A 26,540-nucleotide genomic window follows, 5' to 3' on the forward strand; every position below is an offset into this window, starting at 1 on the left:
TGTACTGGGTGTAGATACAAATGGCATAAGGGGCGGGGATGGGAATACAAGATTTTTCTTCTAACTCCCTCTCGGATTTCTGTTGTTTATATACTTTTGTCTTACTTTGCTGCTCCACATACATTTTCAGCTGTCTGAAATAAATATTTTTGAACTTGGTCTTTAGAAAGTAACCAAAAAGCAAAAACGGGTTTGACCAGTGTAGATTTCATGTGTCTGTTTTCACACAGATCGACACAGAGAGGTGTACATACTAAATATGAACAGTGGGTCGCACCAGTGGCGGTTTTTGATATGGGCGAGGTGGGCGGTCGCCCAGGGCGGCACTACATAGGGGGCGGCATTTGCCGTGCCCGATGCGTAATGTGCTACATACCATATTCAAAGAGGTAGCTTGAAGCTTTTAATTTGAAATTGCTTCAGCAGCCGACACTTAATGCTTTTACTTTGACACATCAGACTCTTAATAATGTCTTCCTCCTATTTCCTCTTCACACTTATGGTGCAAAAAAAAAAAAAAAAAAAAAAGAATAATTCAGAGTGAAACAACGTAAAACAGGCTCATGAAAAGATAGTCAGAACAAACACCCGTGCTCAACCCAATTTCGACAAAAGCAGGCAATGGGGGTTATTTCCCACAATTCTTTGCTCCGACACAGCAGACCCGATGCGCACGTGACCACCGCCCTCTGCTGCAAGACGCTTGCGGCCACACATCTTTGCGGTAGTCTTTGGAACATAAGTCAAAAAACTCGAGAGGGGAGCGCAACTCGCCGGTGGCTGGCTGAATCACACTAACAGGTGATTGGGAGTCTTTTTCTATCTGACAATGAACTCTGGGCCGCAGCTGCGCCTCCCGTCATAGAGACGGAGCCGCGTGTGTCAGAGGGAAGGGGAGGGGGAGGGGGGATGAGCGCAGACCATTTTTCATAGATTGAGTTTTTTTGGAAGATTTCTACTGTTGGTGTTGCACAAATTTAGGGAAATGCCAAATATTTTTGGAGTAATCCCACTGATGAGTTCTAAGATTTAGTCTTTAATGTTTTATAAGACCTAAACATATTAATCACAATAAGTTTTATTTTTTAGATCTAATCCCTCTGATATGTTTCACAAAGACACACACAGGACGTCACACATTAAGAAATTATTGCTAAAAATGAAGCAGGCGTCCAGCTATAAAAAAAAAATTCTCTAAAAAATGATGAAAGAGCAAAAAAAAAAATGGAATTATTTGATATGTAATTTCTTATTAATATTTCCAGGCTTTCTTTGTTTTTTGTCCTGCAGCATGTTCATATTTGTATAATTTTGACAGAATATATTTCTATGGAGAACAAAATATTACAAGTTATTTAAGGTTTAACTTGAGTTATTCTGGATTAATGTTCCTGTTTTTATTCATATTTATGTTCAAAAAGTTCAGTTTAAAAGTTTAGCTTTAGTGTGTTCAGTAAATGTTTATCTTCTTCGGACCAAAACCATAAGCGTGTTTTTAACTTTGGCCCCTGTGTGACTGAGTTTGACCCCCCTGTAATACGAGTCTAGAAAATTCATGCATTTTTTGAGTAAAATGGCTAAATAGAAGATAGGGAACACAACAGGATGTTGTCAAATTTTGTATGTGTGCGGGGGGGGGGGGGGGGGGGGGCGCTGGTGGGGTTACTCGCCCAGGGAGTAAGTTAGTGTAGAACCGCCACTGGGTCGCACGCACATAAATGTATGCCTTCCAACACACACTGCATGCACACACACACACACACACACACACACACCCACACACACACACACACATTTATTAATAGAATTAACAAATAATCTTTCTCTCCATCTTATCAATCCATTTGTCAATCCAGCTGTTAGCTACATTTTCTATCAAATATTTGTTTAAAGGTGTAAATAATTTAGTCCATTTTATTTCTGAGTTCTGTGTGAATTTTTATCACGTTTAACTTTTCTTCTGGGTCTTGTTCCTGTGCAAAAAAAAAACAATAAATACTGCCATCTTATGGATTTCTGGAGTAAAGTTTTAAAGCAGAACAAAGGACATCAAAATAGAAGAGAATTAAAATGCAGTATTTTGTTTCTCATTATGATTAAACCAATAAATCATACAAGGTTAAACCAACATGGACAAAACCGTAAAAAACATGAAGCTTTCTTTCATTTTTTATGAAATCTTTACATCTTTTGATATTCATGCTCTTGTGTAATAATCTGTATTTGTTCACTTTGATGCATAAATGATGTTCACCTTTCAGATTATCCTGTTAGGGGTCGCCAGGTGGTTTGGCAGAGTTTTTAAGGCACAGGGAGACCCATACAGGCAGCAGCGTGAAGGGTTTTGTGTTACAGTCATACTGTAATCCAAATGACAGTAATCCTTTAATATATTTTAACATACATGTAATGAGGTTTGGCTCACAGCAACCCACCCCTCTGATTTATTGTACTTGTTAGTTTGGTCAGCAGATGGCTCAGGAGTGAAAAAGGGCAGCCTTAAAAAAATGTATTTAATTTTTGATATTAAAAGTTTTCTTCTTATATACTTGATCACCGTGTCTTTATATCACATATTACATGTAAAGGGCCTATATCATGATTTTCTTAAGCATTTTAGAGTAAACTGAATCCATATATATAATAATATATTCCATTTGGTGCACTAAAGAACATTTTTTAAAGAAATATGAATTATTTTCGTAAATTCATTTCAAAACCAGGAAGTGAGACGACTCCATGTCTGAGGCACGGCTTTTCCCTCCGTGTGGAGAAACATTGTAATACAAAATGAACATTATAAAACACGTAAAAGCACAACAGTTGACTTTGTATGATATAGATCCTTTAACCAAACAAAGCAGTTTGTAAAGTCCAAAACTCCCTCTCTGCTGTTTGGTGATCCAACTCCTTTCCTCCGTCTCCATGTTCTCTTCTGTCATCTTCTTCTATTGTGTTTTCAGCATCAACACAGAGGCTTAGAGTGGAAACTGCAGAGAAGGATGATCTGAAGAACACAAGAGAAGAACAACTTTATGAAGGAAATGAAAGATGAATCATCGGACTGAGGTTAGAGGTGAGAATGAGAGCAGACAGGACTGTCAGACCAGACTTTCACACAGATTTGGTTAGACACACAGATGCTCTGCAAAGAAAACCAAAACCCTCAAGTGTTTTCAGGAGACACAGTCAAAGAAATCTGTTGCAGACGTTAAAGTTTCACTGACCTCGTCTCACTGAGACTCTGCTCTTCTTCCACATTTTCTGCAGAGATAAAGAAATGAGCATTTTGATTTATTTTCTTATTTTTGCTGTTAGACTGCACTATTTTTAACATACAGTAATTACTAAGACTGTGTTACAGTTTAGTTTCTCCAAAAAAGTTTTTCGAATCACAAATATTAATAACAAAATTACTGTAAATCATATAAATGTTTCTCAAAAGAAAGTGTCTTTATAAGTTTAAAGAAAAACACTTAAAACTAACATTAAATTCAGACTATTATGTAAAACAACACAAACACAACAAATAATGACAACAATAATTTCAAATATTAAAAAAAGGCCAATATCCATTTTAAATGCTGGTATATTAAATTTTAAACACATTTGTAAGATAAAATACATTTGCAGTTATACATGCCAGAAATATTAACAGTTACTGAAGGCAAATAACATATAGATCTAATGTATGAATCTAATGTGTCATAAAAATCAAAATAAGTTCACTTTTTTTCTATCAAAGATCTGCTTTGTTTTTTTGCAAAATGTATTAACAGTTTTTATTAACCAATAAAAGTAGTTTTATTATTTAAAATAAAACAAATTTCTCTTGTGCTCCCATTTTATTTTGTTCAATTCATAGTAAAATGTTTTTCAGAGTCAATATGCATTAAAGTTATTTTCTTAATATTTGACATATTAGATAATTCTTTATAATCTAATTTAGACTTGAAACGTTAAAATAAATTCTTCCAGTGAAATGGAACAAAACAAAAAAGGTGAAAATCCATTTTTTTATATAATTTAATGTCTGAAGCTAAAACAGAAGAACTCACCTGTGGAAGCAGACGACTAAAATTATGCAACACAGAAGAAATCCTGCTCCAATCAATAATGTTACAGAAGAATAAATCCAAAAATCTGAATAATGGGCGTCTGAAATGAATATAAATAAAAAAGTAATATTGATGGTTTTAAGTTGCCTTCAGGTAAATTCCTTTACGTAAACCTTTTCCTGTCTTAACATACATACCTTTAACTTCTTCAAACACAGTTAGATTCCATGTAATTTCTTTAAATCCTTTACTGTCAGTTAGACTACAACTATAAAGTCCCTGATCTTTATCTTGAACGTTCAGTATCATTAACTTTGTAGGAAGGTCTGTCTCTATTCTGATCTTACAAGAAGAGAAATTTGAAACAGTGGCATTGAGAGTGATGGAATGATGAAATGATAAATTGTCTTTGGTCCATTTGATTTCTGCTGTGTTTTCCAGTGACACATTACAAGTTAAAGTCACTGAATCTCCTCTGGAAACCTTCATGCTTCTGTGTTCAGGTAACGGTGCAGCTGAGGGTTGAAACATGTAACAAGTTATAAACGTTGTATCATCAACATCAATGAAATCCTGCATCATTTCCAGAAAGTGTTTTTCGTACCTGCAAAGACACGCTGAGCCTGAAACATCTGGATCAGGAGCAGAACTGCTGTGTTCCTCCAGAACATGATGACCATCAGAGAACAGAAGACAAACTGGAACAGCAAGCTTTGGTTTCTGATACATGTTTGGAGGAGGGACTGAGAAAAAGGAAGTGGTTAGATGCTGCTTTGCTAGGTGTTAAAGTACATTTTAAAACTTTGATGTAACAGTTTAAAGTCATGTTCATTTTTATCTGTACAGATTTTGGTTTTCTGTGTCTTCATAGAAAGATCTTGGAAGATGCAGAAGTTTTAGTGGTGCAGCCGCAACAGTTTAAACAACTTTTGTTAAAGTAAGACACAGATCTTAGCATTAGTTCCTGACAAACTAATGCTAACAAACATGAGAACTGTTGTAGATTAAAATAATGTACATTAATACAGATTGTTGTTCTAAAACTATCATTTCTATTTAAGTGTTGTATCTTTTGAGACCTAAGTTTCTCGTGCGATGCAGCAGCTCAATGTTAGCTAAAGAGAAACCAGCAGCATTCTGTGGAGCAAACATGTGGCAACGTTTTGATGCAGAAGGTTTGTGGTTGTGACGCATTTGTGTTGGTTAATTGTGGTAAAAGAAATGCAGTTGTTAAAAACAGCCAAACTCTTGTCTTTGTCATAGACTTTCTCTAGATGTGCAAAAACACAAAGCAGCTCCCTTTGATCTTCTCTGCTCTTCTCCAGAAACATCCTTAAAACAAATATTGAATCTGTGATTCTCTTTCTCTGCATGAAACCATAAAGATGCTCAGAAAAATTCACACTGATGTCACCGTGGAGTCCTGTTGGTCCAATAAAAAGTCTTTACTTTTACTTCAGCATTATTGGTGGACAAAATGTAATTATTTAACATTTTAAACCATTATTCACAATTTATTTTAATTAAGAAAACACTATTATTTTCAAATGATAGAATTGCGTGAAAAAAAGTAGCAGTTCAAACTGTTTGTGTGAAGTCAGAATTGCATGATCAAATTGCAAATTGAACTGTCAATTTAGAATTGCACATTACTTTGAATTATGACTAAAAAAAACTTCCATTGTAAGAAGCCTTGATATGAAACAGCAGATTTTCTGACTCTTCAGATCCTCTTCTGAGAAATTTATTCTCTGTAGTTTAAAGTCAGTTTACTGCCATCTTGTGGATTTCAGGAGCAAAGCAGTTTCATAACAAAACAATAGATTTTAAAAAGGCAGTTTTTTGTTTGTCACTGATGACAGTCAAACACATACATTTTACAAAATTTAACCACAAAGGATGAACTTAAAAAACACTTTCTTTTTTCTTTCATGAAATCTTTACATCTATTGACATTCAGGTTCTTGTGTGTGACAGCGTAATCTTTTTTTTTAATCTCCACTTTAATAGTTAAATTAGCAGAATAAAGATCAACATTTTCCGTATCACTGCCAAAAATTACAGTAAGTCATTCATATATATTTTACTCCCATGTAATGATGAAAAATTGAAAGGGCGTAAAGACAACTGAGCGGGCGTATTTAGAAACTGAGTGAGTGAACCTTAAAACCGTGTTGGCACAATTCTAACCAAGCGACCCCGTATTTTACAACTGACCGGCTGAAATCTTAACTGAGCATTGATCTTGCTCGGTCAATTCTCTTTTGCGCGCTCACCTAGATTTACTGTGCGGTCACCTGGATTTACGCTCAGTGTCAAGGGGGCGTTTTTGTCACTTGGGGGCAGGAACCTTTCTGGTTGATCTGATTGGCTAAGATTTGCACGTCAAGCAGCGGGCGGGACGTTCATTTCGGGGCTTTAATAGAAAAGGAACGGCAGCTGTAACGCGTATTAAAAGCATTAAAACGGTAACAAATGCAGTGAATTTCACATGAGAAAAATTTACAGCACAAAAAAACCTGCTGCACTTTCTTTCATTGGTTTCGGGTCGTTCGTTAATGTTTTAATCCACGTTACATCCGCCGTTTTTTTTCTAATGCCTCTAACAGGTGTGTGTGCGTGGGGGGGGGGGGGGTGTTAGGGTTAGGTGACAAAAACGCCCCCTTAACACTGAGCGTAGATCCGGATTTGTGCGCAAAAAAGGAATTGACCGCGCAAGATCACTGTTTAGTTAGGATTGGGCCAGCGTGGTTGTAAGGGCCACTCACTCAGTTCCTAAATTAGCCCGCTTAGTTGTCTTTACGCTCTTTCAATTTATGACAGATATATAATTCAATATTAATGAGTTCGGGCTCCAATAGGAAGTTCTTATGCTGTGTTGTACTTCTCAGTTTTGCCACGAGATGGCGCATTTGTGATTCAATAAACCACAGCTTAAAAAAAAATTCTGAAGTTTTAATGTTGAAAGATTTATTTTATCTGATTGAATCTCTTCATCTTTATATCACATAAATATCACATTTAACCAAATGAAATAGTTTCTAAAGTCCAGGACTCCATTTCTGCTGTTTGGTGTTCAAACTCAAAGTTGAAACTTTGTTCCTTCATTTCCTCAGTCATCAGTCCTTTTATTTGTCCATCACACTTTTGGAACCTGCTGCACATGCTTCCATCTCTGAATGAATGGAGGCTGCAGACCAGACTGAGCAGAGGAAGCTGCTGATGGTAGAAACCAGATGGCACGAGCAGGACAGACAGCACTGTCCAGCCTGTTAGAAAAAATTCACCGTCTTCATCCACTTAGTTCTTCTTCCAGTGATACATCTCATCCTCTTCTGTATCCTCTGCTGTTATTCTGTTGCAGACGGAGGAGCAGAACTGTTCAGATCAGGCTGAACATGAAGGTTGTCAGAGATCAGAAGAGTGGAAGGAAGTGCTCCCACCCTCATTTCCCATCATCCGTTTGTTTACATGTGTAAAAGACCCATTTTCATTGTTTTCTTATTATTGTTGAACATTTCCTTTTATTGAAGATGCCTTTAATTTCAAAAGAAATATGTTGAAGATGTAAAAGCAAATGATAAAAAACAGTGTAAATGTTTGTGAAGTGTATTTTGTTTTGAAGACTTTTACTGTGAAGGTTCCACTTCCGCTTTTTCTGTGAAGCGTGTCAGTTCAACAGAAACAAAAAAAACGGTTAACAGCTGATGCTACGGCAACAAAGGAAACAGACAAAAAAGACGGACGGATAACTGTGTAAAGCTGTAATTTGTTTTTGGCATCTAGCTGGAAGGCGAACAGGTATGATTTTTGGTTATGTTTACTGTATACATTTTGTGATTATTTTCAATTTGTTTCATGTAAAATAACAAAATATGTTTCTGTTTGAAGTTATCCAACAATCTAACGCTACTAGCTGAGGTAAAGAATGATTGTATATCAAAAAGGAATTATTGTAAGTTTGTTTTTATGCTTTTCTTCAGCTCTTACGGTGTGACTATGACTGTGGAGTAAATAAATGGGTTGGAATACCCCATCATAGTCCATCAGTTACTATCATTGAGTCCATCGTCTGAATCAAGTCCGGCTGGAATGCTACAACATGCTCTCCTGCTAGTTTCTAGCCTATTACAACCCCAACTTAACATTAGCGGTGCAACAAAAATGCTGAGTAATGTTGGAGCTGTCCCGTTTTGATTCAGATTCCAGCTCAAATGAGGAAAAAAGAAACTTTCATGGATCTATTTGTCTGCAGGTGGAGCATCAGAATGGAGCAGAGCAGGGAGCTGTTGGCCCAACGTTAAAGGTCCTACGTCACAGAAACAAGCTTTTTCCGAAGGCAGTTTTTCATCTCCTGATTGTCAATGATTGGAATAAAGAAATATCCAGAATCTTTCTTTAATAATTTCCTCCATCATCTGAAAAATGCCACATAAAAATGTGGAAATCACCAAAAACAGGATTTTCATCTTGAACCTGTGGAGAAAAAACACAAAATGTGCACATCTGTCCTTCATCCAAATGATTGTAAATCCTTGTATTGTTAGAATCTTTATATTATCTCAGTACAGCACCACTAAATGCAATGGCGCGTCTATGCAGATGTTAGAATGGGTTTGTTCAAGCCTGACCTACATAAAGTTACCTTGAGAACAGAGGACAACCAGCTTATTGACTTTTGACCTTCCTGTGGACTAAACCATCAGCAGAGGGGTCAAAGAAGCAGAATCATACACTATTTTGATTTTTTTGTTATATGTGGTTTTGTGCTTTATTTAAGGCCATGCTTATTCTATATTTATGTTGAGATTAATATTTAGTTATTTTTAGCTCTGTTTAGCCCGTTAGTTCACTTGGGAAAGTGCTGAATCACCTTTTAATAAAGGGATTTGGTAGATCCCAGAAAAAAAGAAGCTGGGGATTGTTTGTTGGGGCAGAGAGAGATAAGAAGCCTATGCTGTTGTCTTTCCTGTGTGAATCATTTTTTCTGTTTCTTGACATATCTGTAGGATTTTGTTGTATTTTCTACAATCAATGTTCCATTCTGGCTGCAGGGATCAGTGTGTAGCAACTTCACAGAGCAATTAAAAACAGGTTTTTCTACTTAGTTTTCTTTTTCTGTTTGTATTGTTTAGGGTGCTGTGTATGAAGGTAACTGTGCAGCGAGATTATTGTCTTCAGCTATCTGGTACAATTTGAGATGTGTGTGTAGTTTTTTTTTTTTTCTGAGTTTGATTGGAATACTTTGGTTTCACATTGATTTTGACTTTTACAAGACAATTATTTTAAAGGTTACACGTAAACTACCTGCAGGGACTGTGAATAACTGGTTTTATGATTCAAAACATGCCTTCCTGTTCTGCATCCTGACAGCAGAGACAAAAAGTCTAAATTACCCAAAAATTCTTTAAAGACCTGATGTTTCATTGATTAGAGCATAAAATCTCAGTGGTAAAAAGATACGACAATTCATGGAAAACCTGTGTAAATATTTTTATTTCAAATATTTTAAAATGCCGTTTTACATTATCAATGACTTTTACAAGTTGGATTCCCTGCATGGAATGTTTAAATATGACCACTAGATGGAGACATTTCACCATTTAAACAGTGTGCTTCTCACAAGTCTTGTTTATTACAATTGCCCCATTTAAACTGAAACAGTCATGATCAAACAATGAATTGATCAATATTTCGTTTTTCTTACTATTGTTAAATTATGGATAAAAAGACTTGATAAATGTATAAATTAAATTACTTGCATTTTACTGCAGATTCTAAAACTTCTTTTTTCCCCTTCAGGTATGTAAATTTCACCCCTCCCCTGGCTAAAACAGTATAAGTGTGTGCGAGCTATTGTTCATACTTATGTGCACCTCTGTGTGGATCTGTGTGAAAATAGACTGTGTTGGACAGCAGTCCAACTGTCCGACTATATTCTAAACTTCTCTCTTTTGTGGAACTTGTTAAGTTTTAATAAATTGTGTATTTTTACTATAATCTTGTCTTCATTTGGAATGTGAAAGGGCATGGGAGAGCAGCCTGTTTGGGTCTCCTGAACTTGTTATTTTTTCTATTTTCATTGAGACAATTAAAAAAAATCCTAATTCTATTCTTGTTATTTTCCCTCTCAGGTTTATGTGGCCAGTAAGCCTTCAAATTGGGCCACAGAGAGACAGAAACACAGCGGCCATCAACCTCAGTGAACCTCACTGCACCGGGAGAGACTGAATGATCTTATGAACCCAGACATGGAGATGTGTTTACCGAAGCTTTTATAGAGCTCTTCACAATAAATCAATCTGATCTCTAAACATCACTGGTGTCTTTCATCCATTGTAAACATAGCGATCAGGCTAAAACCATTAGGTGGAAGCTCCTCCCACACGTGTCTGGGGAGTCAAGCTATGAACACATTTTTGGACCGGTGGCGAGCAGCGAATTTGCCACACGAATCGCTTTTGGTGAGACTAAAGCTTAAATCAATTTCAGACAAATTACATAATGTAAAAAGCAAAAAATAACTTTGTTAGTAGTAAGCAAAGATGCCAGGCTTTGACAATTATCAGAAGCTTGAATCACGTTCAGTCGTTACTTTCTGTTATACCAAGTCCGGGTAAATACTCGATTCTGATTGGCTGCTGGGTATGCGTTAAAACCTGATAACCGCACGGTGAAAAAAGAAGTTCCGGTCACATATCACTGCGCTAGAATAAACTTAAAACATACGTTAAAAGACGTTATTTCACAGTTTACAACAACACAGCAAAAGACATGAGTGATTTCGTTGTTTCTTTTAACTTGTTCGGTGAATTTGATAATTTTGATGACTGGGATGCAGCCACAGAGAAAGAGAGACAAGAACATCTAAAGAGGGAGAGGAGACACAAGGAAGTGTCACCGGAAGAATTGAACTTTTTGGAAGATGACAAGGATGACGTAAACACAAAGAAAATCACGAAATGGGCAGTTAATATATTTCGAGAATTCCTGGCTCAAAAAAACATGGATATTAACTTTGAAAACTACACTGCCACCACTCTCAATGAGAGTCTGCGGCTTTTTTATGCGTCTGTTCAGTCCACTAAGGAAGGAGGAGAGTACAGTGTTGCCAGTCTGAGGAGCTTGAGAGCCGAAATCAATCGCCACCTAAGAGACGTCAACATCATCAGCGACACCGTGTTCAAGAGCAGCAATGCGCTTTTTAAGGCAATAATGAAGCGCTACAGAAAGAGTGGGAAAGACACCAGCTCCCACCATCCTCGTATTCCTGAGTCGGACCTGGAGAAAATCAGATGCTCATCTGCGCTACAGAGACGAGGCAGGCGCGGAATACCTCAGCCTATCACATAATCCGGACACTAAAAACCACAAAACTCCAAACGACCCACACAAGCAAAACCTAGGAGGTTTTATGTTTGCAAGACCCGGGGATCCTCTGTGCCCAATACAAAGTTTCAAGAAATACATCTCTAAATTTCCCCCAGATGCAAAATCTTTTTATCTGCATCTGAGCAGCAGCTGAGGTTTGGTACTCCAGGGAACCGATGGGTGTCAACTACCTGGGAGCAATGCTAAAAAAAATTAGTGAAGAGGTCTGTGCATCTACATAGCGCTGTTTTGTCAAACCTCTCTTCCTCTTTTGTAAATTGCCTGCATGTTTATGATTGTTTTTTTTAAGGTGGGTCTGTCGCAGATTTACACAAACCACAGCCTGCGGAGCACGGCTGTGAGTCGACTCTCAGACGCCGGTCTGGAATCACGCCAGATCATGTCTGTGCCGGGCACCGCTGTGAAAGCAGCCTGCAGGCTTACTGGGCTCCGTCACTCCAGGAGAGGAGAGAATGGAGCAACATTTTGTCGTCCCGCAACGTCGCCACAAGCAGTGGTCAGGGTCCACAAAAACTAAATATCGGTCCTTCGAACAGCAATATGATGGACATGCCAGTATCTCTGTCAAATTTTACGATTAATGGCCATGTTGAATTTAATTTTAAATAAATAATTCTGTCTTCCTAAAGCCGACTTTTTTGTTCGGTTCAAAGTTAACAGGCTCGATGTAAAATAACTTATTAATTAATAAAACCGTTTTTGTTGTTGTTGTTGACAGCTAATGTTCAGCTTTATTGTTAGAGATTTCTTATAATAAAATCTTGGAAGCTACTTGTGTATTTGTTTCTTTAACACGCTTTGCTTCATCATCTGGACAATAACTAGCGGTAAGGTGCACAATGACGCTTTGATTATTTTATCATGACGATCACCATATGATCCTACATTTTTCCACTACAGTGCAGGCTCCGCACCTGAACTTGTAGTCATGACAACGCGCAGCAACACATAAAGAATAGTCCGCTTTTTGTGAAAAAGTGATCTAAACTGAACAAAAAACAAGAATAAAGTACTAAGACTGATTGAAGAAATTTTTTTTTTGTAAATGATCATGGTATAAGCGGGTTAATGTCCTTCGAAGTGTGCGGTTACTACTTTTTAACGCACTTCGCGGAAGCAACCGTCCGACGCGGTTGCCTGACGGTTGTCAGGCTTCCACGGCGTGCGTTAAGAAGTAGTAACCGCACACTTCGTCGGCCATTAACCCTTACTTATACCATGGTTCGGGTGAATACTCGATTCTGATTGGCTGCTGGGTGTGCATTAAAATGTGATAACTGCACGCCTAAATAAGACGCTCCGGTCACATAGCTTAAATGTTCTGTATCATTACGCTGGCTTCTTTAACCCTTGTGCTATCTTAGATGACCCCACCCTTATTTTGACGTGTTCTACCTACCATCACAAAGGTGAATAAAGGTGGAAAGATTTCATGTAATCCATGGACACCAGTGAAGATCAAAAATCATTGAAGAGAAAAGGTTCAGAGTACTGTCTAGTGCAGGGGTGTCCAAACTACGGCCCGGTCTGTTTTTATTGGCCCGCAGCAAATTATGAAAATATAATTGAATATGGTCCGCACATGGCGCTGTTGCACTTCTCAGTTTCAACACTAGATGAGGTCGGTCACAGAAAGGTGTGTTGCGCGGGGCGCGTGCCACGAGAGAGAGAGGGGGAGGAACGCGTGCAGGTGGAGATCAGTGTGTGAGCACGGAGCGGAGGTGTGGGGGGTCGATACAGTGGCGGTTTTTGACAATGAGTTTTATCACTAGAGGAAACACGCCCGCTTTAGAAGCCTGGCCGACGGTGGCGGAGCGCGACGCCATCTTGGTGAGGTCGACGACGCCCACATGACATTGATTTCCATTGCTTTTAGTGGTGTCTAAGTAGATTTATAAACTGTATATATTTTTAGATTTAAATATATTTATACATATATATAAATATATTATATTTTTTATGTATATAATGTATATATAGATACATCATTTGTTGTTGTTAAAGAAGAGAAACAGTCTTAAAAGCTCAAACTTGAATGAAAATGCATTGTTGCAGGACTTCTTAAAAATAGAAAAATTATAAGAAAGAATTTTTAAAATTAATTTTTAAACATTTAGAAGTTTTAAACCTCTTTGACGTGCAATTTAAATTATTTAGAAAAACCCAACAATAAGTCAATAATAATAATAATACTATTAATAAATCAATAGTAAGTTAATACAAACAATAAATAATAAATAAATAATAAGCCAATAAATAATAATAAAAATAATTATATTATTATTATTATTATTAACAATAATAATAATAATAATAGTATTAGTAATAATAATAATAAAAATAATAATAATAATAATAATAATAATAATAATAATAATAATAATAATAATAATAATAATAATCAAAAGAAATCCAAAAGTGAACAATAAATTTACCCTAAAAAAACAATCTGGCCTCTTATCAAAATCTGTTTCCACAAATGTTTTGAACAGCCAGACTGTGTTGCTAGTTGGTACCACAGTGATCCATCTGGGTTAACTCTTTTGATAGACAAGATCCACTTTTTCCTGAAGTCTGAGTCCATTGGAAACCTAAATCAGTCACTGAGTCAGAAATGTATAAATCTGTATAAATAGCTTAGTATGCTGTATACAGGTTTAGCAAAATAAAATGTACATTTATATTGACAGCAAAATAAATGTACATCATGCAGCATGTTGATAACAGCCCTGCAGCATCATGCATGTCAACATATGTTCTATTAATGAAGCCCCTGCAGCATTAAAAGAAAAAAAAATACTTACCTGTGAAATGATATACCTTCCTCCATCATGGACTCATTTTTCTGATTTTGGCAGTTGAAACCCAAACAATGAACTGGCATTATGCAAAAAATGTGTTCACATGCATTCACTGCAGTAGTAACTTGACCTCACCAAGATGACGGTGCTCTCCTCCCATGAGGAACCACGTGATGTCTCCTCTAGTGATATAACTAATTGGTTTTTGATATGGGCGAAGTGGGCGGTGGCGGCGAAGTGGGCGGTGGCGGCATTTTCCGTGCCCGTTGCTTTACACAGAATGTGCATGAATGTGTTTATTTTGACATGCCTGCAGCTGTCGACACTTTGCACTCTTAGTTTGAAACATCAGACTCTTAAATATGTCTTTATCCTATTCCCTCTTCACACTTATGGTGCAGAAAAAAAAGGATGAAATAACCCAGAGTGAAATAACCCAGAGTGAAACAACCCAGAGTGAAACAATGTAAAACAGGCACATGTAAAGGAATTAGGCAGAATAAACCAATGAGTTTTATCACTAGAGGAGACACGCCTGCTTGAGAAGCCTGGCCAACGGTGGCGGAGCGCGACGCCATCTTGGTGAGGTCAACGACGCCCACATGACAATGATTTCTATTGCTTTTAGTGGTGTCTAAGTAGCTTTTATATACTATATATATTTTTACATTTATATATATTTATACATATATGTAAATATATTATATTTATATATATAATATATATATAGATACATCATTTGTTGTTGTTAAAGAAGAGAAACAGTCAGCCTTAAAAGCTCAAAATTTAATGAAAATGCATTGTTGCAGGACTTCTTACAAATAAAAAAATTATTACAAAGAATTTGTAAAATAATTTCTAAACATTTAGAAGTTTTAAACCTTTTTGACATGTAATTTGAATTATTTAGAAAACCCAACAATAAGTCAATAATAATAATAATAATAATAATAATAAATCAATAGTAAGTCAATACAAACAATAAATAATAACAATCAATAAATAATAAGTCTATTAATAATAATAATAAATATTCAAAAGAAGTCCAAAAGTCAACAATAGATTTACCCTAAAAGAACAACAATAACAACAACAAAAAAAAAACAATAGATTTATACTGATTCATGTGAATGATCAATTTGTGTAACAAGGATGGTATGGTGTTGGGTTTTAAGCAAAAAGTCTGGCCTCTTATCTAAATGTGTTTCCACAAATGTTTTGAACATAGCCAGACTGTGTTGCTAGTTGGTTCCACAGTGATCCATCTGGGTTAGCTCTTTTGATAGCTCAGATCCACTTTTTTCTTAAGTCTGAATCCATTGGAAACCTGCAAGAAAAGTTCAGTCACTGAGTCAGAAATGTATAAATCTATATTACTATAATAGCCTAGTATGCTGTATACAGGTTTAGCAAAATGAAATGTAAATTTATGTCGAGAGCAAATTATCCCTACATCATGCAGCATGTTGATAACAGCCCTGCAGCATCATGAATGTCAACATGTGTATGATTAATGAAGCCCCTGCAGCATTAATTGATAAAAATTCCAGTACTTACCTGTGAAATGATATACCTTCCTCCTTCATGGACTCAGTTCTCTGATTTTGGCAGTTGAAACCCGCACAACGAACTGGTATTATGCAAAAAATGTGTTCACATGCATACACCGCAGTATTAACTTGACCTCACCAAGATGGCGGTGCTCTCCTCCCATGTGGAACCACGTGGGAAGGCTAAATAGAAGATAGGGAACAAAACAGGATGTTGTCAAATTTTGTATGTGTGCGGCGGGGGGGGGCTGGGGGGGTTACTCGCCCAGGGAGTAAGTTAGTGTAGGACCGCCCCTGGGTCGATATATTGTGTGTTCGGAGGACGGAGCATTTTAATAAGTAACATTCTGAACAATGAAAAAGTATTTCCTTTATGTAAAAAAGAACTTGTTGTTTTGTTTTTGGAATTTGTTTTTTTTCTAAGCTGCATATTTTGTCACACAGTGTTTTGTAAAATGAAACTTTTTAAATGGTGTGCGTTTCATGTTAAAATTGTCCTCGTTGGTCACCCATAAGCCCTTCTTTTGGGTATACTTTTCTGAGAAAACAGTCGACTCTTTATAATCTACAAAATCGTGCACTCTGCCAGTCAACCACACTAACGGCTACGTATGTAAAGATCTGCTGGCTTCAAGTGCTCAATAAATCCGTTCTGAACTGCCTGGTTGGAATGAGGTTTCATTGTCTGAGTGAATGTTTCATTTTGACGTGCGCTTGTTTTATGTGGCACAGATCAGCATCACTGCTCCCACTGAGAGCAATGTTCTTCACATTATAGGTGAGTTAAATATACACAGTAATCATGTGTCAATATGTCAACTCTTGTGTGCGGCCCTTTGCTCATTTTACGTATTTGGCCCTCACCAAAAAAACTTTGGACATCCCTGGTCTAGTGGGTCTAGATGACCCAACTCCCAATGTTAAAGTGCCTAGAATAGCACAAGGGTTACAACAGCCGTTTGCTTCATCATCAATGACTCTTTCCTTAGCTTGACGGCATCTCTTACTTCCTGTGTCCACCAACGGGTTCAGGGGTTATCGCCGCGACGGGCACCACAGACCTTGGTGGGACGGCACATATTAGAGGTTTTGGAGATAAAGTCAGAGAAGCCAGACTGCTGACCTCTGTAAGATCATGGTAACTCCCCCACACACAACTTATTCTGTGCTAAATTTCTGTCCAATAATCACAGGACTATGCAATGCCCCATAGGAAGTGTAATATAACACTGAGACGTCTCTTTATCACATTGACCAGCTCGTAATCACACCATAAACGGCTGGCCCGGGACCAGAGAAACAAATGTATCCCTGTGGTAAAATGACAATAAAGATATCCTGAATCCTGAAGAAGATATTCTCATCTATTGTAGAATAATAAAATCATCAGTAACATGGCATACAGAGGATGTTCTGGATGAGTTTATGCCTGTTTTTTGTTTTTCCCCCCACACATACATTGTGTCAGGAATTTAGCTTTTCTCAGATCTTAAAAGTTGGACAGGCTGTATAAAAACAAGTTTAGAGGGATCATGTGCAGCTTTGCCCTGCAGGACTTTCTACCGTCTGCTGGGTTTGCATACTCTAACTGGGAACTAAAAGGGAGGAGCAAAGGTACTACAGTTGATCATATTCATCTGTTGCTCTTGGAAAAAAAAAGTCTGTTTTTTTGCATTTGTTGCTTAACTGTTCATGTTTTAAAGTTTCAGCTCTTCAGAACCAGGAAGACGGTTTATTGTACTTTTTTTCTGTCTTTTCAGAAAATTTGGTAGAAGAGCTGACGCTCGAAGTCCCGTTCAGATTTTCATTTTCATCCTCTGCTTATCTGAACTCAAACTTTGTACCTGTTTGTTTTAGCTTTAGCTTCAGGGACACAGAAATTTAATGTAATAGCACTAAAGGATGTTTGAAGAAATGTACTCTCCAAGATAAAAGTGGTTAGTAGCTGTAAACCGGACTCCAGATTTTGCAGACGTGCAAAGAAAATAAAGAATAAAAAAAACATTAGATTTTTTAAAATAAAACACAATAAATGTAAGCGGGTTGATTGTAGTTGTTTCATTTATTTGGAATATATTGGCTTTTCTAACTCGTTATCAGATTTTAAAATGTGATTATTTTTGTTTGAACATTAAAAACATTGTTTAAATATTGATTTTTTAAAGTTATTCTGTAACTTTCTGTTCTTAGCTTTTTTAAATTATGTTACTTTTTTAGCAGTTTTAATCATTTTATTTTTAAGAACAATCTTAAAACTTCATTTGCTCAATGCAGCATTTAAAAGTAATCATGTATTTTTGGTTTGAGACAAGTGACTGGAAAGAGTAAGCAATGATCTCCACTTCTAACGTGTTTTTCATGCATAAGCAAGTGTTGTTAGCCTGAGCTGTTGACATTCACACCTACATATCCTGTTTTACAAACTTTTATAAACTTTTTTACATTTGGGTTACAGTACACTTGCATCAGGTAGATCACAGTTTAGTTCATGCGAACTTTAATTCTGACTGTTTTCTGTGGCAAACACAGAACTTTAACCTAACACTCAATGTAATTGCTTTGAATCAAATAAAAACCCGCCCAAAGCAAATGTTCTCCACACAATCAAATTCAAAATCACCCAACTGGGTGGAAAACCGCAGAATCTGGCCACAAGCTGGAAGATGCGCTTCCTTGTTTGGCTCCTCCTCTGTGAGTCACGTGACTTACGGAATCAGCGCACCTCGACACACAGAGTTTGACTTTATGAGTTGACACAGTACATCGGACCCATCACTCTGTAGCAGTTTTATTATGAAGTGATTTGACTTCATATTTTATCTGCAGACAGCAGCGGGTGAGGTCATTTGGGGACAGAGGAAGAGACCATGAAGCCGTTTGGAGCGACTGAAGCCAACCGAAGACCCAGATACAGAAAAACATGTTTGTGCTTTTCTGCAGGACTGTTCTCCGTCATTTTGAAGATGTTCATCTTGTTGACTGCATCTCATCTACAGACGAAACACGTTGAAGGTTTGTTTCCATTCTTGTTTTGTTCTTTGACGAAGGGAAAGACGAAAAGAGAAACAATTCTCACTTTACAGAAGTTACGTTTGTTTTCTTCAAATGTTTAGAACATTCTCTGATTTCCAGAACAAACATTTTGGTAAACGATTCAGTGGTTCACAGGTTTTTATTTTAGGAAATAAATGTTCCAGATGTGGAAAAAATCCACAAGGAAAAACCTTAAAGGGCTCAGAGGATCATTTTTCGTATTTTTCACACTGAGACCGGGTCCTGATCAAAAACCAGCGGACATGGACTGCTCAAACCTGGATTCAATTATGGTTTAGATCAGGGGTCCCCAAACTACGGCCCCTGAACAGTACAAGAGAGAGACCTTTTATTTTTTATTTTATTTTTTTGCATTATTTTTTTTAGCCTGGCCAAATGATGGAGACTCATGGAAACATGGAAAACAGAATCCCTGGAATCGTTTCTCATGTAAATAAAGCTTATTTGAATTGAAATGTGAGCCAAGCTAAAAGTGTTGCTACTGCAACCTTACTTTGACCCAGTTATAGAATTTGAACGTGACACCCCCCCCCCCCCCCCCCATGCCCGTCAGAAAGGAAAAGTGACATAAAGGTTAGGAAAGGGAAACATTGATCCAGAATGCAGGCATTTAACCTAGAAAGTTGTTCAGAGAGAACAAACAGTGATGTCTAGCTAGCCTCCTGAAAACCTCCACACCCGGTTTATAAGGAAAACACAAAAACCCTAAGAGACTGCTCATATGAGTCATTTAAGATACTCTGCTCCACAACTGAAGTTGAACATTTACATTAGTTTTTGCATGGACAACACAAGCTTTAATTCAGTGAACAACTCACAGAGATTTATTTGGTCATTATTGATTTCCTAAAATACTGTTACTATATATTTCCTGACTTTTTATGGAAAGAACCCAGAGAGGGTTATTTTTTACTGATTTCATAAAGAGTGTTTGTTTATATATATATATATATGCCCCTCTCACCCTCCGCGGGTGGTTTCTCCTCCAAGCTCTGGTCCTCTACCAGAGGCCTGGTAGCTTGAGGGTCCTGCGCAGTATCTTAGTTGTTCCTAGCACTGCGCTTTTCTGGACTGAGAGGTCTGAGGTCTTTCCAGGTATATGTTGTAGCCACTCCTCCAGCTTGGGGGTTACTGCCCCGAGTGCTCCAATTACCACAGGCACCACTGTCACCTTCACTTTCCAGGCTTTCTCCAGTTCTTCTCTGAGTCCCTGGTACTTCTCCAGTTTCTCATGTTCCTTCTTCCTGATGTTCCCATGTGGCTTGGCACTGCCACATCCACCACAACAGCTTTCCTCTGTTCTTTATCCACCACTACAATGTCTGGTTGGTTCGCCATTACCATCCTATCAGTCTGGATCTGGAAGTCCCACAGGATTTTTGCCCTGTTTGCCATTGGTAGGACTTCTTGATATCAGCCACTTCAGTTATGGTCCGGTGGTACATCCCATGCAGAGGTTTGTCCTCCCATGATGATCTGTCCTCCAGCACTGTATCCTCTGCTCTCCATTGCCTGAGACATTCACTGAGCACACTGTCAGTTGGGGCCTTGAGCTTGATGTACTCATGCATCTTGGATGTTTCATCCTGGATAGTGGCTTCAACGCTCACTAGTCCTCGGCCTTCTTCCTTGCGGCTAGCATACAGTCTCAGGGTGCTGGATTTGGGAATCGGGTTATGCCGATTGTTGATCCGATCGTTCTTCATGTAAACGGTTCATTCCGATCGTGTGTCACTACTACTCTGGTTTAACGTCATGCACAGACGGTGATTTGCTCCAGAGAAAGCTTTGGAGCTCAAACAGGACCGACCGGCTGCTCTGTGGAGGCCCAGTGCAAAGCGCCACTCCGCCCTCGACCCGCCCTCCCCCCGCTGGCTCTTCGCCTCTCCCTCTCTATTACACCACTCACGAGGGGGTGCTGGGGAGGAGGGCTTCGTCAACTGGACCCTGCGCAGTCCGGGCTCGGCTGCCTGTGGACCGAGCGAACTGTGTCTCTGAGCAGAGCTCAGCAGCAGAGCTGACGGCTTCAGGTGAACCTTGTGTCCGAGCAGAGCTCGGACTGCCAGCTCACACAGCGGTTTTGGGGCGGTGTGTGAACTTCTCAGAGCAGAAATGTCGCTCAGTCCTTAGAAACTGTTTAAACAATCAGGTGGATTTGTGTTTCCAGTCGTGTCCCAACTAAATAAAGGCTGATGTTATTCCCACATATTTATGTGCAGCCAGGATACAGATTGCTGCATTTCCCCCATGCATTAATGTTCATTCAAGGCTAAATGTTTTTAGCCCGTGTTAGCCTCTCTTAGCCTGGCTTCTTCCAGCTCCATTCTTCCACAGAAAAAGCACTGACCACACGGATTAAAATTAAAATGATGAGTGAACAGGCCCTTCATAATATTCATAACATTAATAATAGTACGTTTGGAAGATCGTCTCGTATATTACCGAGCTGCTGCATGAATGTATGTGACAGCAAGGTTATATAATGTGGGACTCATTTCCTTTTCCGGTATTTTCAACACTACTGCGCATGTCCAAATGATTTATTCCGACCGAAAGTGAGACCCATGTGAACGTTTGTTCTAATCGGATAAAGGTTTTCTGGGCCCATGTGCACGATTGAATTTTAATCCGACCATTGATCCGATCAAGAGATTTTGCCCACGTAACCGCGGCTAATAACTCACAACACAACACATTAACTCACAACAAAACATTTTAACACACAGTGGAAGTATACGTACAACGGAAGTTGTTATGCTTTTATTCTGAAAATTCCACTGGGCTAAAACATCGGTGATCACGTTTCTATGATCATGACCGCAATATTTTCGAGAGGGGAAAATAAGATTTAATTTAGGGGACACTTATTATTCATTCTTTTTCATTATTATTCACTTATTATTACTATTATTATTATTGCTGCTATGAAAATAAGAAAAATATTGGTTTGGTAAAGTTAAAAAAGAGAGTCACAGATACAGACTGCCTGCTTCAATAACTCTGATAAATGTTCAAATCTGTCAGCAAGTATCTCAATCATTTTGTATTAACACAGAGAGTGAACGACAAATGCATTTCAAAAGAAAAAATATTGTTGTTTTCTGCCTGTTATTGAGAAGTGTTCTCTTCCAACTGTAAATGCAGACATGCAGAGCAAAGACTATTTGGTAAAAGTTAATGATCTGTCATGTGCGGTGGAAGCTCGAGAGCCGGTAGGACCCAGACGCAGAGACGGGAGGCCAACGGGTTCAGGACTATAGGGTTTATTTAACAAAAAGCGCTGCCGAGCAGGATGACAAAACAAAAACTTACTATGACGTGGGGAAGGACATGGAACAAGGACGCTAAAACAAGAGGACGTTAACACCATGACCAGAAGTTAATGGACCAGTACAAGAGGAAGGCAGAGACAAGACTTATATACAGACAGGGCAGACAAGACACAGGTGAACCCGATCAGGGCAGATGGGGACCAAAGGAAGTAAAGCACAAGAAACAAGACAAGACAGGAAACCTTTCAAAATAAAACAGGAAACAGAACAACAAGACAGAACAAGAACTAAAGCAAAAACCCAGACAAAACAAACTCAAACCTTGACATGATCTCTCAAAACCGAATTAATGTCTACATTTAAATGAGCTGGTAATGAAGACTCATCAGCAAATTCATGCTACAATCAATATTTTGCGAGAAAATTCATCTTTATTTTATTTTATTGTATAAAGTTTTTCAAATGTTATCAGAGATATGATCCATAATAAAGGTGCTCAATAGCTCTAAAGATAATGAAGCTATTTTCACCAAACTTTCTGTACTGGTGACAATAGCTTCAGTATATTCAGAGCTATTATAATAAAGCTTCAGAGCTTTATTATATTGCTATCAACAGGAATTAAAATGTGCCATTTGAATTATCGTTGACTAATGCTTAATTAACGAAATTCCAACAGACTGTGAAAGTTCAGAAAAGCAGCTTTACTCTGATATGCAGCACTTTACAGAAGTTAAGTGTTAATTGTGCAAACAGATGAAGAGCTACAGTTATTCAAAGAGTGAGAGCACTGGAGATACAGCTCTGGTGTTAAGGGTAAAACCTTTTTCAGAACCATTGACTAAAAAAACAATGGACAGCTCAACCCCTCCCTTCTTGTTTCCCAAATAGGAAGTACCATTGCTTCCTGATTAGTGCTCCGCCATTTTGAAACCAGTTGACAGTAATTGGTCCGACTCGCTCCGAGTCATCGTATCTGTGGCAACTACCGTCGCTATTGCCATAGATACAATCACTCAGAGAGACTCGGACCAATCACTGTTGACTGGTTTCAACATGGCGACGCCCGTCAGGAAGCAATGGTGAGGGATTTTGCCTCATTTCACGAGAGCTGGAGGTAAGAGCCCATTTTGTGTGGGTGATGTCACACCTTGATTCGTCCATTGTTTGGCTAATACAGGTTTGCTAATCTTTTGCCCACATACAGTGGGCAAAAGATTAGCAAACCTGTAAGGGGCATGCAGGTGGCCCGCATGAAATACCAAGGTCATAGCGAGTGTGTAGAGCCAAAATGTTCATTTTCTACAAGCATGCTATGGGCAACAGGCTGTAGCGGACACTTCTACAACACACAAGTGTAAGTAAAAGTGAAGTAGGTGAAATGCAGACGTTTTGTACAGATTTTTTTTCAACCCCCCTGAAATCCTGCAGACTGAGGAGGACAAACCTGCACTCCACTTAAGATTTGGCCGCTCCTGTCTATGCCCCCACAACCAAAATAAATCTGCACTCGTACGGGTCACTCCACTGTATGGGTGCATGTGACCAAGGCTTTAATTGAAGAAAAAAACAGCCCATAGTCCAAACCATTAGAAGTAGAAAACACAGATAAGTTGGAAAATGTTTTGTTGTTAAATTTGGTGTATTGAGTAGATGGTGGTGTAGCAATCAAGGTACAAACTATCTTTCTTTAATCCAGACTTTGGACAGATTTTTGTATTAAAGTCATGTTTTATTCTCTTTACCAGCTGTCCAGGTTGGAGATGTGGTTGTGATGTTTGGATCCTCCGCCATCTTACCCTGCCAAATAATCACAAATGATCGTCTTTCCCAGATCACATGGCAGAGAACGATCAAAGGAAAAGCTCCAGATGATGTTTTCTTGATAATTCAGCCCATGATTGGACTCAAGTATAGAAATGAAAAGGATTTCAGATTTGAATTTATTGGAAATTTCAATGATAAAAATGGAACCCTAAAGTTTTCTAATCCGACACTGAAGGATGAAGGAAGCTACACATGCATCTTCAGCTTGTTCCCTGGTGGAACACCAAGCAGAAATTCACAACTTGTAATACTTGGTAAGATCTGACTGTTTACATTGTTCTGCATTTTGTTACTGTTGTTACTGCAACATCTTGGTTTTACTGGTATTCCTTTAGTGCCCCCAATCACAAATCTGATGGATTATACACCCTTAGAGGGAAATGAGGAGGTTCCACTTGCAACCTGCACGGCTGCTGCTTCTAAGCCGAAGGCAGAGGTGAGATGGATCAAAGGTTCTTTGGAAGGAAAAGTTCGAGAAGAAATTAAGGAAACTCAGCATGCTAATGGTACGACCACCACATGGAGTACTCTGCTTGGAAAACCTGGGAGAGAGATGAATGGTCAATCAGTGAAGTGTGTCATCTCAAGTGAGGCAACAAACGAAGAAATCTTAGAAACCAACATCCAGGTCCACTGTAAGTATCTTCAAACTTCCTCTAAAGCTTATTATTCCGTGAAGGTGAGAAATGCTGAAAGAATAACGAATGCAGGCCTAGAGGGGAAGACAGGACACAGGTGGAAAGACTGTTGGACAACATGTCCTCCTTTCATACCTATGGAGCCTTCTAAAATATCTGTTGTGAGAAGACCAGAGGGTGACCTTTGAGAGTGTCATTGAGGAAAAAGGCTTTAAAGGAAGTAGAAAATGTACAGCGAAATGTCCAAAGAATGGTTCCCAAAATGAACATATTGTTGTTATGATTATTGATGATGATTATTATGATATGTTAACGAAGGAATGCACAATGTGCAGAGAGACACATCACCAGGCCTTTAAATGAAACTGTAGACAGAGAATGGGGCTCTTCTGCTCTTTTTCCTCTCTTGCTGTCTTGTCTGCTTAGGTGTTGTCCTGTGATCTTCTGCTTCTTATTTCTGCAGAACTTTAATTCTTTGTTATTCTTTAACTTTAATCTTTAACATTCTTTACTGTTTTTCCCCCAGAGTAAATCATTGAATTTGAGTTGACCGGACTTCAACCTATTCTGTTCTTTAAAGACGCACTTCAATGAAAATCACGTTATTAAATAAAATGTAATTAAAAAAATGTAAATAAAGTATTGTCTGTCATTTAACTGGTCAGTGGCCTAAAAAACGTCCTGAACAGCACGGGTGTAGGCCATGTGGATTTTATATACAACATTACCACATGGAAGAGCCTTAATTCTTGCTTTCTAATATTTAATACAACGAAAAAGGCTTTTTGTGGTTAATATTTAGTAATTTAAGCAGAACAACTTCATTTTGGCACAGAGTTGCACATGTTTCTCATTACAAATAGAAATGCTTTTAAACTAGTGTTATCCTTGTAGAACTGACATTTCTCTAATGTCATAAACCTTTTTGTATTTATTGCAGACCCACCTGGGAATGTCAACATTGTTGAACGATCCGAAGTCTCATATGAGTGTGAAACCAATGCTAATCCAAAAGCAACTGTTACCTGGACAAGGTATCATTTAACCAGATACACAAAGTAAACGCAGTGTTGTTTGCATTTTGGGTACTGTATGTTTTTTGAAAAGTATTTGTTCATTGCTTGAGTCCACTTCTGGGTTCAACCTAACCTATGGAAGTTTTGACTCCTATAATTCAAGGTAATACGGAAAATCTCAATTGACAATTCAATATGCAACAATTCAGGCTCAATGAAAATTCACTGAATCAACCACAGTCTACTTAAGCACTGCACTGAGCCACACTCAGTGTGAAGTATTGTTTGTGCCATTCTGCCTTCCTTACCAAACGTTATATTTGGACCTGATCTTCTGTCTCCTGACTAGGGCTGTGATGATAACCGCATCACCACACTTTTTTTTTAAAGTTTTTTTTTTTCAAAGTTTTGCATATGGTGCATGATTGGAACTATAATAAACACATTAAACACATTCATCTTTGGTAATAATTTATTTTTCTGCAAGTCCTGTGTTCAGACTTCAAGGGTTTCTATGAGAAACCTTTTATCACTCTTCTCCTTCTCTCCTAGTCGCACCCGCCTGTGCGGCGTGGCTGTCACTGCCTCTTAGAGCAGTACTTCGCACGTGCTCACTCTACTTACACACAACACATGTGCACTGTTTCAGAAACACACACACATCCTCATTCTACAAAAGAAGTTTCTGTCTTGCGAGGAAATAAAACACATTTACTGCGTTCTAATTATTAATTACCATTGTATTCATTTCCATTACAGGCTGCGTGTGTTGTTGAGTGCCCGACACGGCAACTGGTGTTTCGGGGGGGGGGGGGGGGGGGGGGGGGGGGTTATTACTGTTCCCAGTTACTCTATAACACCAAACATGAATGCGGGCTGTTAGATTTCCATGAATATCACTACATTTTTTTGTTTGGGAACTATTTTGTGCA

At 38.2% G+C, this 26,540-nt stretch overlaps 1 protein-coding gene and 3 long non-coding RNA genes across 4 annotated transcripts; 3 read left to right on the top strand and 1 right to left on the bottom strand.

Annotated features, from left to right (window-relative positions):
• Positions 1-2,346: 2,346 nt before the first annotated feature.
• LOC105356851 lies at positions 2,347-5,561 on the bottom strand. The gene is made up of 4 exons (XR_002292872.2): positions 4,663-5,561; positions 4,059-4,573; positions 3,228-3,264; positions 2,347-3,007 (listed from the first exon to the last, which is right to left on the bottom strand). It is a non-coding gene; the product is annotated as an uncharacterized LOC105356851 (long non-coding RNA).
• A 1,993-nt stretch (positions 5,562-7,554) lies between these two features.
• LOC105356852 lies at positions 7,555-8,107 on the top strand. The gene is made up of 2 exons (XR_910920.3): positions 7,555-7,859; positions 8,042-8,107. It is a non-coding gene; the product is annotated as an uncharacterized LOC105356852 (long non-coding RNA).
• Positions 8,108-11,409: 3,302 nt separating this feature from the next.
• On the top strand, positions 11,410-12,221 carry LOC111946785. The gene is made up of 2 exons (XR_002872539.1): positions 11,410-11,653; positions 11,740-12,221. It is a non-coding gene; the product is annotated as an uncharacterized LOC111946785 (long non-coding RNA).
• A 6,393-nt stretch (positions 12,222-18,614) lies between these two features.
• Positions 18,615-26,200, top strand: LOC110017439 (nectin-2-like). The gene is made up of 5 exons (XM_023951175.1): positions 18,615-18,813; positions 23,876-24,208; positions 24,290-24,589; positions 25,533-25,650; positions 26,161-26,200. Exons 1-5 carry the CDS (start codon positions 18,669-18,671, stop codon positions 26,198-26,200), a joined length of 936 nt encoding a protein of 311 aa, XP_023806943.1. The 5' UTR covers positions 18,615-18,668.
• Positions 26,201-26,540: the final 340 nt, after the last annotated feature.

Source organism: Oryzias latipes, chromosome 21 (assembly GCF_002234675.1).
Source record: "Oryzias latipes chromosome 21, ASM223467v1".
Lineage (NCBI taxonomy): Eukaryota > Metazoa > Chordata > Actinopteri > Beloniformes > Adrianichthyidae > Oryzias > Oryzias latipes.

Coding starts and splice junctions, on each gene's coding strand:
- LOC110017439 (XM_023951175.1), top strand. CDS start 18,669: ATGAAGCCGTTTGGAGCGACTGAAGCCAACCGAAGACCCAGATACAGA. Junction 24,209..24,289: donor TTCACAACTTGTAATACTTG/GTAAGATCTGAC, acceptor GTATTCCTTTAG/TGCCCCCAATCACAAATCTG. Junction 24,590..25,532: donor AACCAACATCCAGGTCCACT/GTAAGTATCTTC, acceptor TATTTATTGCAG/ACCCACCTGGGAATGTCAAC.